Source organism: Diaphorina citri, unplaced genomic scaffold (genome assembly GCF_000475195.1).
Source record: "Diaphorina citri unplaced genomic scaffold, Diaci psyllid genome assembly version 1.1 scaffold1070, whole genome shotgun sequence".
Lineage (NCBI taxonomy): Eukaryota > Metazoa > Arthropoda > Insecta > Hemiptera > Psyllidae > Diaphorina > Diaphorina citri.
The window spans coordinates 42,037-56,090 of NW_007378499.1; the positions used below are offsets into that span (position 1 = coordinate 42,037).

At 35.5% G+C, this 14,054-nt stretch overlaps 2 protein-coding genes and 1 long non-coding RNA gene across 3 annotated transcripts in view; all 3 read right to left on the bottom strand.

The window, feature by feature from the left end:
• Positions 1 to 14,054, bottom strand: part of LOC103514024 (protein Skeletor, isoforms B/C) — a 50,825-nt gene that overhangs the window by 33,673 nt on the left and 3,098 nt on the right. The window lies entirely within an intron of this gene.
• LOC113469419 lies at positions 378 to 4,320 on the bottom strand. Its single transcript, XR_003392846.1, has 2 exons — positions 3,889 to 4,320; positions 378 to 744 (listed from the first exon to the last, which is right to left on the bottom strand). It is a non-coding gene; the product is annotated as an uncharacterized LOC113469419 (long non-coding RNA).
• Positions 8,932 to 11,037, bottom strand: LOC103514022 (leucine-rich repeat extensin-like protein 2). The gene is made up of 3 exons (XM_008478887.3): positions 10,174 to 11,037; positions 9,292 to 9,865; positions 8,932 to 9,136 (listed from the first exon to the last, which is right to left on the bottom strand). Exons 1-2 carry the CDS (start codon positions 10,710 to 10,712, stop codon positions 9,757 to 9,759), a joined length of 648 nt encoding a protein of 215 aa, XP_008477109.1. The 5' UTR covers positions 10,713 to 11,037; the 3' UTR covers positions 8,932 to 9,136; positions 9,292 to 9,756.

A 14,054-nucleotide genomic window follows, 5' to 3' on the forward strand; every position in this document is an offset into this window, starting at 1 on the left:
CAACCCGTTGATTGTTGGGGGTTTATTAATTTCTTCAGATTTCCTTGATATGATTGTTGGGGCTGGTATAATAACCTCGTGTTTTTCAGACGGCTCGAAAGTTTGATCTTGATCATAGGAAATACTTTGAACATCAAACAGATGAAGTGCTCGTTAAAATGCTTAGCTAATGCTTTCCTATTAAGCCTGGTATAAAATGAACTATTTCTTTTTACTAATCACGTTGTAAAATCATGACGAAACATGAAACATGCATTTACGAAATTTATTATGGAACCTGTATTAAAATTAAGTCAATCACAAGAGTCCAAATTTGGATTGAAAAATAATATATTGTAAAAATACCATCCCTGAAATTCATGGATTTTTTCAATCAAGGTGATTTTACCTGTTTCTAAAGGACACTCTTGAATTTAAATAATATTATGTTCATTATCAAGCGAAAGCGCGAAACATTATTTATGTAATCAAAATCAAGCTCAGTTCATTGCATGAGTCGTCTGTTAATTTTACGTGATCTAAACTGGTTTAAATGGACCAGCTATTATTTGAGATCTAAAAGGAAAGAGTCAAAGTCGCCAGAGAAGATTATTGGTAACATTGTGAAGTTTGATAACATTGGATAAAAAAGCAGCATACTAAAAAAAGCTTTTAAAGCACAAAAAAGTCAATGACTTTAAATTGATAAAAATGAGAAACAGTGTTATACCTCTTACAGTTTTTTGAAAGAAATAAACAATAAACCTAAAGTCAATGACTTTAAATTGATAAAAATGAGAAACAGTGTTATACCTCTTACAGTTTTTTGAAAGAAATAAACAATAAACCTAATAAGTAGATATCTACATACATAAAATACCTACGTATTATTTAGGCATAGCACACAATACATGATAGCATTGTCTTTTTTTTCGTTGCGTGTCTGGTGAATCAGATTTTTTTTTCTTCACTTTTTTGTGTGGATCTGAACGGATTACTTTGACATTATTTCACTTTTAATAATTTTCGGGTTATGGTAAAGCGGAATTTGAGTAAGTAGTCCATTTTAACCGCAACCCGTTGATTGTTGGGCAAGCGATTTGATAAGTTGATGTCAAAGTTTTGGTCAGAATTACAGACAAAAGATGGTTTTTGAAAAATTGTGATCCATATCCCCCCCTCAATGAAGCACTCTTATAGATATACAGGGTGTTTAATAAAAAAGTTGTCACCCCTGAAAACTCAAGAACCGTTTGAAATTCAGGAAAACGCTAAAACACGTATTTCTTTATTTTTAAGGGGAACTTATTTTCAGGGGATTTCAATTTTTCAGCGCTATCAGGTGCGGTCCCAAGGGGGTCAACTTTAAAATCTTAAACGAGAACCCACTTGTGACACTTATCTTAAACGAGAACCCCCTACTATCATATTAAAGGTCTTAAATAACGTAGTATTTTGGTACAAGTTTGAGCTCAATCCGACAACCAGGGCCGGAGTTATGGTTTATTCAAATTTTACTTTTCCCATGTTCTCCCGCCAATAGGGGAAGCACCAAAAATTGGAAATTCATATTCATTGTTGATTTGAGCTTCAAATAGGTCCCACTAATGAGTAACACTGAAAATCGGTCCCAAAAATAAAATTTCGAAACATCCATTTTCACCCCCAGAGGCCATCAGGGCCGAAAGTCCAAATTTCATTTATTGTTTATTGGTCTCAGTTTCAACATGAACCATTAGTGGGACCTATTTGAAGCACAAATCAACACTCGATATGAATTTCCCATTTTTCGTGTCCATCAGGGCCGAAAGTCCAAATTTCATTTATTGGTCTCAGTTTCAACATGAACCATTAGTGGGACCTATTTGAAGCACAAATCAACACTCGATATGAATTTCCCATTTTTCGTGCTTCCCCTATTGGCGGGAGAACATGGAGAAAGAAAATTTTGAATAGGCCATAACTCCGCTCCTGATTGTCGGATCGATCTCAAACTTGTACCAAAGTACTACGTTCTTTAAGACCTTTAATATGATGTATTACAAGTAGGGGGTTCTCATTTAAGATTTTAAAGTTGACCCCCCTGGGGCCACTTGTGATAGCGCTGAAAAATTGAGATCCCCTAAAAATGAGTTCCCCTTAAAAATAAAGAAATAAAAAGTTTTAGCGTTTTTCTCAAGTTTTCAGGGGTGGCAACTTTTTTATTAAACACCCTGTAGAAGAAAAATCAACATGCAGCACATATTAGTAGCACTTGTATTATTTTGAGGTTGGGATCTAGGTAGTATGAATATGTACATAGACATAGGTATTATAAGCAAGACAAGAATATCAATGAAACTTTGTGTGAACTTTCACTCTAGTGATTTAGCATTGAATAAAGAACGCTTTTGAACAATAGTGTTAATCACTCATCATGAGTGATCTCATATGCATAAGATAATAGATAACCTTTGCCATCATAAGACCTGTCACTCTGATAGTAATAGTAAGTAGGTATACTAGATCTCTATATGTCATCAAGTCATCATAGATGCCAAGAATTATTATATCCGTGTTGTCAGCATTTTCAGTATTCACGTCTTTTGTATATTTTGCATAGCAAATTGTCCGTGACGTGTACTAATTTTAGCTTTTGTCCTTTTTGTTTTATTCTTCACGATGTTTATCAGAAAATAGACCAATGTACATTTTATAAAGATTAGCTTACTTAGTTACCTCGTCTCGATACTATACGTATAAGTAATATGAGGTATTATTAACATAGGTATTATTAAATTTATTGTTACCTATCATTGTTACATATGGGTTAAAACAATAAGAACAGCAGTCACACGAAATTTTTGTTTCAAACTTTGAGTTGGGAATGAAAAAGTTTCGAAGTAAAACACACATTTTGCAAAAGCTATTGATTGGTGAAATGTGTGACTGCTTTGGGTGAACATTATGATCATTACGTAGGGAGAGTTAGGTATGATCCGTATCATAAATTATGAAGGGAAATGAAATGAGGTAAGAAATATTTCTGACTCATTTCAAAACCTGCGAGATCAATACAAAAGAAAGGAAAAGACCATAATTTTCTAGTCTTAATAATTTCATTGTACTTATCCTGAATACTGGATAACATACATAATATAATATACAATTTGCTACAAGAAAGTTTGAAACTCTATTAATAGGGAGTGAGGCAGAGATAGATGAGGATAATGTAAAGTTATTAAATTTATTGTTACCTATCATTGTTACATATGGGTTAAAACAATAAGAACAGCAGTCACACGAAATTTTCGTTTCAAACTTTGAGTTGGGAATGAAAAAGTTTCGTAGTAAAACACACATTTTGGAAAAGCTATTGATTGGTGAAATGTGTGACTGCTTTGGGTGAACATTAAATTGTTATACAGGATGGATCACAGTCTGATTAGTTATGATCATTACGTAGGGAGAGTTAGGTATGATAAATTATGAAGGGAAATGAAATGAGGTAAGAAATATTTCTGACTCATTTCAAAACCTGCGAGATCAATACAAAAGAAAGGAAAAGACCATAATTTTCTAGTCTTAATAATTTCATTGTACTTATCCTGAATACTGGATAACATAGGTACATAATATAATATACAATTTGCTACAAGAAAGTTTGAAACTCTATTAATAGGGAGTGAGGCAGAGATAGATGAGGATAATGTAAAGTGTTTCGTTATAATTTGAACAGCGCGTGTTGACATTTCCCGACAGTTTGGAGAGAGTTTTGCAAAAGTTTTGTCAAATTTCATGCTATATAGACGTATAGGCAATAGGTACTTGAGTGTGTTATACAGATAGCAAGAGATATGTTCATCTGGTAGGTAGGTAAATGTTAGAATCCTCATCATTTTCATAATAATCCATACCTAATGTATAAACCTAATAAGTAGATATCTACATACATAAAATACCTACGTATTATTTAGGCATAGCACACAATACATGATAGCATTGTCTTTTTTTTCGTTGCGTGTCTGGTGAATCAGATTTTTTTTTCTTCACTTTTTTGTGTGGATCTGAACGGATTACTTTGACATTATTTCATGAGAAGTGTAGTAGGTAGACTATCAATATACTTATACTATGTATACATACGTACTCGTATAGCTACCTACTATAAGTCTAGATTACAAGACAGAAATGAAGTTTAGCCCCAAGTATTCATCCTGTGCAATAGCATTCGCAATAGTTCAACTTTATGATATGAGTAGGTTCAATTTCTCAACAGTTTTTGTTATACCTTCGATCGTTTGCTAAATATCTTGCATTTTAACGGTTTTTACACGATTTGATACTGGATAGCTCTAATTTTCTGCTCTATTCAGAAATGAAGTTTAGCCCCAAGTATTCATCCTGTGCAATAGCATTCGCAATAGGTTCAACTTTATGATATGAGTAGGTTCAATTTCTCAACAGTTTTGGTTATACCTTCGATCGTTTGCTAAATATCTTGCATTTTAACGGTTTTTACACGATTTGATACTGGATAGCTCTAATTTTCTGCTCTATTAAAAGTCAGTCACTCCGTGGTGTAGTGATTCAATTAATTTGAACGGCCGTCCTACGGGTGAGGTCTTGAAATAGTGCGCGAATTCCGAATTATTGTTTTAATAATTATCTACGAGATTTTATGCAACTTATCATGGTCAAAATTTTTTCAATATTGGACTCTCGCGTTTTGATTTTTTGAACCGGAACGTGTTTGACCAATATTCATCAAGGTATGTAGGTATGACCTTTCAGAATTTTATTTTTAGTTCACTTTAGAGTAAACTTTTACTGCTCATTTGTTTGACCAATATTCATCAAGGTATGTAGGTATGACCTTTCAGAATTTTATTTTTAGTTCACTTTAGAGTAAACTTTTACTGCTCATGTGTTTGACCAATATTCATCAAGATATGTAGGTATGACCTTTCAGAATTTTATTTTTAGTTCACTTTAGAGTAAACTTTTACTGCTCATTTTGCATAAAGTATACATAATGCGCTATTTATAGCTTATGTACAGTATTTTAACAAAATTACATAAGGTGTCTTTATTAGATTCCGTTTTCTTTGGTATTAATAGCTTGGTACATAATGCGCTATTTATAGCTTATGTACAGTATTTTAACAAAATTACATAAGGTGTCTTTATTAGATTCCGTTTTCTTTGGTATTAATAGCTTGTAATTTCTACATTGACCGGTGTTTTCAAATGAGGTACAGCATTTGGAGGTATCGTTGAACCTGCAAGTTGTCGTTTATAATTTTCATAGACTTGCTTTTGAATTTCAAGTTCCCTTTCTTTATGTGCTTTTTCTTGAATCTGCAAGTTCTTCTCCTGGAGGTCTAATTGTTTTTGTTTATAAACGTTAAACAGGATGTCATTGTTGATAGCAGTTGACGCTGGAATATCATATTGCGGTGTTGACTGGGTTTCAAAATGATATTTTGGTGTTGTTTCTTTATCTTCGTTGTTGCTGTTATAATTGGTTGCAATTTTTGTACTTGTCAAAGGTTCATATGGTACACTCTCAGGTTTAAAATAGTTTTTTATATCTTTTTGAGGTACACTTGGAGTATTGATTTCTTGATTGATGGGAGCTTTCAGTCTACTCTCGTCATTAGCATAGTAATATTTCTTGATAATGTCATCTTTGATTTCGTACCTAAGAAAGTCAGTGGGTCTTGTAGCACTGGGTTCCTCTTCTGTCTTGAACTGACTGTAATACAGTTCACTCAGTGATTTTACTTTTTCGTTGTTTGGTTTCTCGAGATTATTCCTGTTTTCTTGATAAAGTTTTCCGTCATCATTTTTCTCATAGTAATCATAGTTGGGTTTTGGGTCTTCTGAGTAGATCTCAGTCGACAGTTGTGATAGTGCTTGTTGTTGGTAGTTTGGTTGTTTGTCATTTGCTTCGTGATTATTATAGATTCCTGGTGAACTCTTTATTTGGTCATCAGTTAAATCATCGTGTGGACCATTGTAATATTTGTCCACCTGAGTAGCATTATAAATATAAGATGCAAATGTGAGGTTGATTCAATCAATCTCGCGGTAACCCGAGAGTTAGGTCGGTAATGTCACTTGGTATGCTAGAGAACAACCCGCGTACCTACTGTGTTAGGTTCATTTCGAGATTTTGGAATATTTTGAATACAGTTTTCTCCAAGATGTTATCCATTTCTATAAGTTGTTTCTTATTTGACTAGATGTTACAGGGGTCGACCCTGGCTCCGACCTAAATTTTACAACTACTTTAAAAAATTGTATTTTCAAAGATAAAACACTACCCTAAATTTCAGCTTCTCATCTTTAGCCGTTCAAAAAATATTCAGGGGTCCCCGGACTTTATAAACACTCTGTATAATGAAATATACGTGTAGATTACGTATACATAGATTTGAATATACATGCATAAGTACATACTGGTACGTATATACAGTATACACCCACCCACAAAATTACTTGGACACTTCGAAAAATGTCTATAACTGCGCTTCTACCTTTTCAATTCGGATGATATTACTAGGGGACATCCCTAACATTGTTTTCAGTCATATTTGATACATTTTGTTGGTTAAAATGTTCATTAAGTTTCATTTTTATTTATGGCCTTTCCTCGTTCAAGACCTTTCAGTAAGAATTCTGTTATCCTGGAAAATCTTGTTTTTCTTCTTCTAGTTAGTGATTATTGTGCTCATTTTTGATAAATTGCTTGAGAATATGTCCGGGTACCCTTTTACGTGTTCTGATTTAAATCTGCATGCTGTGGAGGTAACTCAACCCGTGTTTTTAATTGATGAGGGTAACGTACCCATTATGTTGCTCAGAAGTTCAATGTCCCTCGAAGTACCATCCAATATGTTCTCAAGAGGTTCCATGATACTGGATCTTACTATATAGAAGACCTGAACAATGAAGAAAATTACCTAAAACTGCACAGAACGACCGTTTCATCGTGTCCCAGGTACTCAGAAATTGCTTCGCCACTGCTTTGGAGGTCCGCCAGGAGCTCCAGGATGTAAGAAAAGTCCATTTGAATGAAGGAACTGTAAGAATAAGGTTAAACGAGAATAACTTGACTGCTAAAAGGCTCCACAGGGCCCCAGAATTGTCCATACGTAACCAAAGAGCTCGGTTAGAATATGCTTGTTATCATATGCAGATCGAGAAAAGTGGAGAACGTCGTGTTGAAACCTGTCCTAGGACAGATCTACATCTATATATATCATATGCATTGGACACCCGCTCAACAGGCCAATGTTTTATTTTCAGATGAGCCCAGAGTGAGTCTCAGATGTCCAGAGGTCCATATGGAACCCTCAGAGTCCTCAGACATACTTCGGTCTCGTCTGAAAAATAAGAAATTGCCCCAGTGAGCGGGTGTCCAACCCACATGGTCGCAAGCATATTCTAACCGACCTCTTTGGCTACGTGCGGGCAATTCTGGGGCCTTTTAGCAATCAAGTTATTCTTTTTTAACCTTATTCTTACTGTTCCTTCATTCAAATGGACTTTTCTTACATCCTGGAGCTCCTGGCGGACCTCCAAAGCAGTGGCGAAGCAATTTCTGAGTACCTGGGACACGATGATACGGTCGTTCTTGGCTACGTGCGGGCAATTCTGGGGCCTTTTAGCAATCAAGTTATTCTTTTTTAACCTTATTCTTACTGTTCCTTCATTCAAATGGACTTTTCTTACATCCTGGAGCTCATGGCGGACCTCTAAAGCAGTGGCGAAGCAATTTCTGAGTTCCTGGGACACGATGAAACGATATTTCTGTGCAGTTTTAGGCAATTTTCTTCATTGTTCAGGTCCTTTATGGTATCCAGTATCATAGAACCTCTTGAGAACATAATGGATGGTACTTCGAGGAGCATTTAACGGGTCCTTTATGGTATCCAGTATCATAGAACCTCTTGAGAACATAATGGATGGTACTTCGAGGAGCATTTAACTTCTGGGCAACGTAACGGATACGTTACCTTCACCACGGCTTAGGTTTCCTTCACAGCATCCAGATTTAAATCAGAACACTTAAAAGGGTCCTCGGACATGTTCTCATGGAATGCATCACAAATAAGCACAATAATCACTCACTAGAGGACGAAAAGCAAGATTTTCCAGGATAGCAGAATTCTTACTGAAAGCACTTGAACGAAGAAAGGCCATGAAAAGAAACCTTGACGAACACTTTGGCCAAAAATATGTTGCTCATATGATTGAAAACCATATTTGGGATGTCCCCAAGTAATACCATCCATATTGGAAAGGTAGAAGCGAAGTTATGGACAGTTTTCGAAGTGTCCAAGTAATTTTGTGGGTGAGTGTAATTAACTTGTTAATCTTTACAGACAAAATGCACCCTGACATTATTACCTTATTAGACTGAGTACAGAGGGACTCGATGGTCTTGCTTTAAGACAAAAAACAGTCACAAAACTGGAAAATAACGGAGAGTATGAACAGGCTAGCGTTTTAGTGGCTCGGCGCAGTGATAATTCTGACGTGATCAAACTTTTTTGACTTGGCAGGGCGGAGCGCTCCCATGCTCCTTAAGTTGGAGATGTTGTCTGACTCTACTGTTTCTGTTTGATTTCAGCCAGTGTACACGGAGCATACAATTACTATGGTAAATACATAGGAGCACTGCGTGGCTATCACCATTCAGTACAGGGCGAGGTATATGCGGTGGATGCTCGGACCTTACACATCAGGGACTTTACCTATGACGGACAGGGACCTGGTAAGTTGATATTCATCTTGTTCTTATTTCCCTTTTCATATTAAATCGGTGATTTTCTATTGTCATTTGTCCATTTTTATTCCATCAGACAGTTCTGGTAGTACAGTTGTTAAGACATTTAATGGCCGAGAGGGCCACGGTTCAAATCAAAAATGCGTTGTAAAAAATAGTTCAGAGAAGATCATTTGTAAAATTAAGTTCAAAATGTAAATTAACTTTATTTTTACTTTTTTTTCAAATATGTACTTGATTTTTTATATTTACAATAGGTACATAGATAATTGAAAGTTTCACTTGAAGGGTTTGCTTCGGCACCCTTGAGAGCAACACATCCATTAATATCGTCCCAATAGCTTGAACAACTAGTAACTACATCTAGATAACTGAAAGTACCTACTACTTGATTTTTTATATTTATAATAGGTACATAGATAATTGAAAGTTTCACTTGAAGGGTTTGCTGTCGGCACCCTTGAGAGCAACACATCCATTAATATCGTCCCAATAGCTTGAACAACTAGTAACTACATCTAGATAACTGAAAGTACCTATTCAGAGATAGTATGTATACATGTATCATTTAGTTTTATTATAATGTCAAGTGTGCCGGGAGACGCGCTAACGTCAAGGGTTTGAAACGACACTAAAATGAGTATAATAACACAAAACAGAGTTAGAGAGTATTTTGACTTCTATTTCATTTGATATTTTGTTTACAGCGGCATATTTCTGGGCAGGAAGTTCCTCTCAACCAGATGCAAGTGGATTTGCCCTGCGTGACGAGAGACAATCGTAAGTTTTTATTCAAACCCTTTCCTATTTTATTTTAATCGTACCTATTACCAAGGTTCCTGGTTCAATTACCTGACTCCAAACCAAGTATATCCAGGTATCTGAAAATTTCCATTTTGGGGCTTAGCTATTAGTTTGACTTTTTATTTTGGGCGTTTGCAAATTCCACCAGAAATGTAGATTGAATTCCGCAAATGACAAATGTATTCCAGATGTTTTCCTCATAGGTGGGTGTCCAAATAACAGTTTGGACATACATACTTCCGATGAGCAGTTTTGCACGTTTCCATACAGTTACAGTAGGGCAGACAAGAGCAGAGAGTACAAATCCTGTTAATACAATCACAAAGAAAACAATACATATTAGTGAAAATAGATCATCATTATTTAAAATATTTAAATAAATATTAAAAGATTCAAATCTTTTGAGATTTATGGTGAAACAACTGGAGAACTGGACGTACTAAATACACAATAATCGAGTTAGAACTCACTTGGTTTATTACTTATTCAATAATGAAATCCTTTCTATCTAGAATTCTAGATACTCGTTAATGGATAGTTTTGTTATACTCACCAAAACAGTTTAATACCTATAGGAAGTATGTAGGTATAAAAGATGTGAAGGAAATTCTTACCCTGAACAAAACATAAGCAAGCAACATAGATGAGCACTGCAGTTGTACTCGTAAGTTGTTTGCTCTACCATCCTACTACCACAGCGAGGGCAAGTCATGAACTGATTATGTACAACAATAGTGTTAGGGGTTGGCTGCTGGCTGATGGCCTGTTGAAAGGTTCCTGGGTTATATGGGGGTCCAGGATGATAAGGGACTTCAGGTTGCTGACTGATGGGCTGATGAAAGGTTCCTGGGTTATATGGGGGTCCAGGATGATAAGGGACTTCAGGTTGCTGACTGATGGGCTGTTGAAAGGTTCCTGGGTTATATGGGGGTCCAGGATGATAAGGGACTTCAGGTTGCTGACTGATGGGCTGATGAAAGATTTCTGGGTTATATGGGGGTTCAGGATGATAAGGAAATTGACTAGGATGGTATGCAGGTACAGATGGATGGATCTGATCCGTATTGGAATAGTGTGGTGGAGGTGTAGACTCGATATTCCTTCTGTCTACCGTGTTTATGATTACCTTCTTCTTAATATCGACTCTCCCCATTTCCTCGATTCTGTTTTATATTTCACTATGTAGGTATATTATGTATGTATAGCTAGCTACAACCCTTCTTGAACTTTCGCACTTTACAAACGTTTTTTAATACAAAATATTACAATGGGAAAACCTTTGGAAACGTTACGAGTTCATTACCATTATAAGAAAACACATATTATACCTACTAGGTTCTAAGTTTCACTAGTGATTTGGTAAAGCTGATTCTATTAGTTGGTAGCTAGTGTAGGTACTTATTATTTTCGGAATTCGGATACTATGTATTTTTAGCCTGTCTGTCACACCTGGAGCCAGTTTTTGAACTGACTGAATTCGAGAGTCGAGAGTGGAGATTAAACAATGTAACGTAGATATCATGGGTCCTACCTAATCTTTGAAGATAACAAAGCCAATAACCTGATAGGTTTGACATTGGATTGGAGTGTTCTAGATTAGGGTACTTGCTTATTATTATTATTTCAACATATTGCAATATTCCCACATGATTTACATGATCTTGTTTCAGAACTACCGAGCTCAAGGCCTATAGGAAGAAGCATGTCACACTGACGTTACCTGAGGGCAAATCTCTGACTCAAATCAAATGGTTCTCAATCTGGTGTGAATCAGCTGCGGTATGTTATTCATTCAACCATTGGTACATGTATAACAAATCAGTTCTCAGTTCTTTATTAGAGAGGAGAACCCCTGAATGAAATCGAGATTGGGAAAACATTTTGTGAGGCAGCACTAAATCGTTGGTTTTAGAATTCAGCTGAATTTCCTAATGACTGCCACATGAGGTTGTATTAGTATCAAGTAGGTACCTTCTTAGTATCTGTATGACATAGGGATTAGTACTGTAATGCCTCTTGTCTTCAAAACAAAACTATGCTGCGTCTTTTCACATTTCATTATGAATTCGTCATTCTCGTATTACAATTTTCGTCATTCTCGTATTACATTTATCCTTTTGAACTTTCCATATTAATTTATCTTCTGATTTATAATTTTCTTTGTCTTTCCGTGTTCATCCAGATGAATATGGCAGCAAGGAGTCATCGACCCAAAATGGAAGAACCAATCAGAATGCGAGAATTCCTTGCATTGTTGCAATTAAGGTAAAGGTCTATTTTTATAAACTCTCTCTTTTAAAAAGCAGAGTTCAAAAATATGACAAGAATGTAACACAAACACGTTTGGTTGACATAGGTGCTGCAGTTAGCGGTATTTTGACCGCTTTCGGACAGATTTCGACCGTTTTTTGGCGGTTTTTAGCTATACCGAGTAAACGGTTAGAGATACTGTAAAAGTTATTGTAAAAGAACACCCAAATAAGCATCATTCAATAGGATAACGAAAGTCGTGTGATGTTCACACCATATTTTTTTCCATATTCCACCCAACCCTGATATGTCTATAAACTTAGGTACCTACATTACAGGAATGCAACATGTCTCATAAGTTAACTTTACGGGAGGTACAAGTGGTATAAACGTAACATCTTTCACCCAACCCATACCAGCAGCAGGAGCCATATATACTCGTATGTCATAAAGTTAGCATATTAGGTAGACAACTTTAGCATAGAATGACATTTGACTGAGAAATTAACCTGAATGGAATAGATCGTTTTCCTCATGTGTCATAAAGTTAGCATATTAGGTAGACAACTTTAGCATAGAATGACATTTGACTGAGAAATTAACCTGAATGGAATAGATCGTTTTCGACAGTTAAATTTATTGAACGACTAGGAATGTAGGTACCTAGTAGAAAAATAGGTATATAATAGGTACATTAGGTATTTTATTTATTTACCCTAAGCAGCAAGGCCATGTGTGGTACATTAGGTATGATCAGTCAGCAACCTGAAGTCCCTTATCATCCTGGACCCCCATATAACCCAGGAACCTTTCAACAGGCCATCAGCCAGCAGCCAACCCCTAACACTATTGTTGTACATAATCAGTTCATGACTTGCCCTCGCTGTGGTAGTAGGATGGTAGAGCAAACAACTTACGAGTACAACTGCAGTGCTCATCTATGTTGCTTGCTTATGTTTTGTTCAGGGTAAGAATTTCCTTCACATCTTTTATACCTACATACTTCCTATAGGTATTAAACTGTTTTGGTGAGTATAACAAAACTATCTATTAACGAGTATCTAGAATTCTAGATAGAAAGGATTTCATTATTGAATAAGTAATAAACCAAGTGAGTTCTAACACTTCTAACTCGATTATTGTGTATTTAGTACGTCCAGTTCTCCAGTTGTTTCACCATAAATCTCAAAAGATTTGAATCTTTTAATATTTACATTAACGAGTATCTAGAATTCTAGATAGAAAGGATTTCATTATTGAATAAGTAATAAACCAAGTGAGTTCTAACTCGATTATTGTGTATTTAGTACGTCCAGTTCTCCAGTTGTTTCACCATAAATCTCAAAAGATTTGAATCTTTTAATATTTATTTAAATATTTTAAATAATGATGATCTATTTTCACTAATATGTATTGTTTTCTTTGTGATTGTATTAACAGGATTTGTACTCTCTGCTCTTGTCTGCCCTACTGTAACTGTATGGAAACGTGCAAAACTGCTCATCGGAAGTATGTATGTCCAAACTGTTATTTGGACACCCACCTATGAGGAAAACATCTGGAATACATTTGTCATTTGCGGAATTCAATCTACATTTCTGGTGGAATTTGCAAACGCCCAAAATAAAAAGTCAAACTAATACCTAGCTAAGCCCCAAAATGGAAATTTTCAGATACCTGGATATACTTGGTTTGGAGTCAGGTAATTGAACCAGGAACCTTGGTAATAGGTCTAAAGAGAACACATTCCTACATCGAGCAAAGATCTGTGGAATCCTTCATCTTACATATTGTAAAGAGTTCGGTGAATTCCTAGAGTGAGGCAAACAATTAAAATTTCTACCTCGCTACAAGATATCTATTGTGGCTCAAATTTTTGTTAGAAAGAACGAAGTGTCTATTGTATTAAGCTGAGTGTCTTATTGTATCACCTAATGGCACCACAGGATACACCATCAGTAGAAGACAAGTGAGATCCTCCCCAGAACTTTACAGGGGACCTGCTTCATGAAATTTCAAATGTTCATGTAGAGTTGTATTGGGATATGTAATTATTAATTAATGTAAATATAAGTTATACACATAAGGAATGTATTGCATGTTTGATAAAATTGATAAATAAATACCTAATTAATTAAGGATGTTTTCGGGTTTTGTTTTGTGGAAACTTTCGACTGATTTTGCTGTCTCAAGATTTTTTTTTGCAACAGGCCCCTGACGATTTTTTTTTTTTTTTTTTTTTTTT

Excerpts from the sequence above, each read along its gene's own strand:
- LOC103514022 (XM_008478887.3), bottom strand. The coding sequence starts at position 10,712 with ATGGGGAGAGTCGATATTAAGAAGAAGGTAATCATAAACACGGTAGAC. Across the intron at positions 9,866-10,173 it reads TTGCTTATGTTTTGTTCAGG|GATTTGTACTCTCTGCTCTT; the intron begins GTAAGAATTTCC and ends TTGTATTAACAG.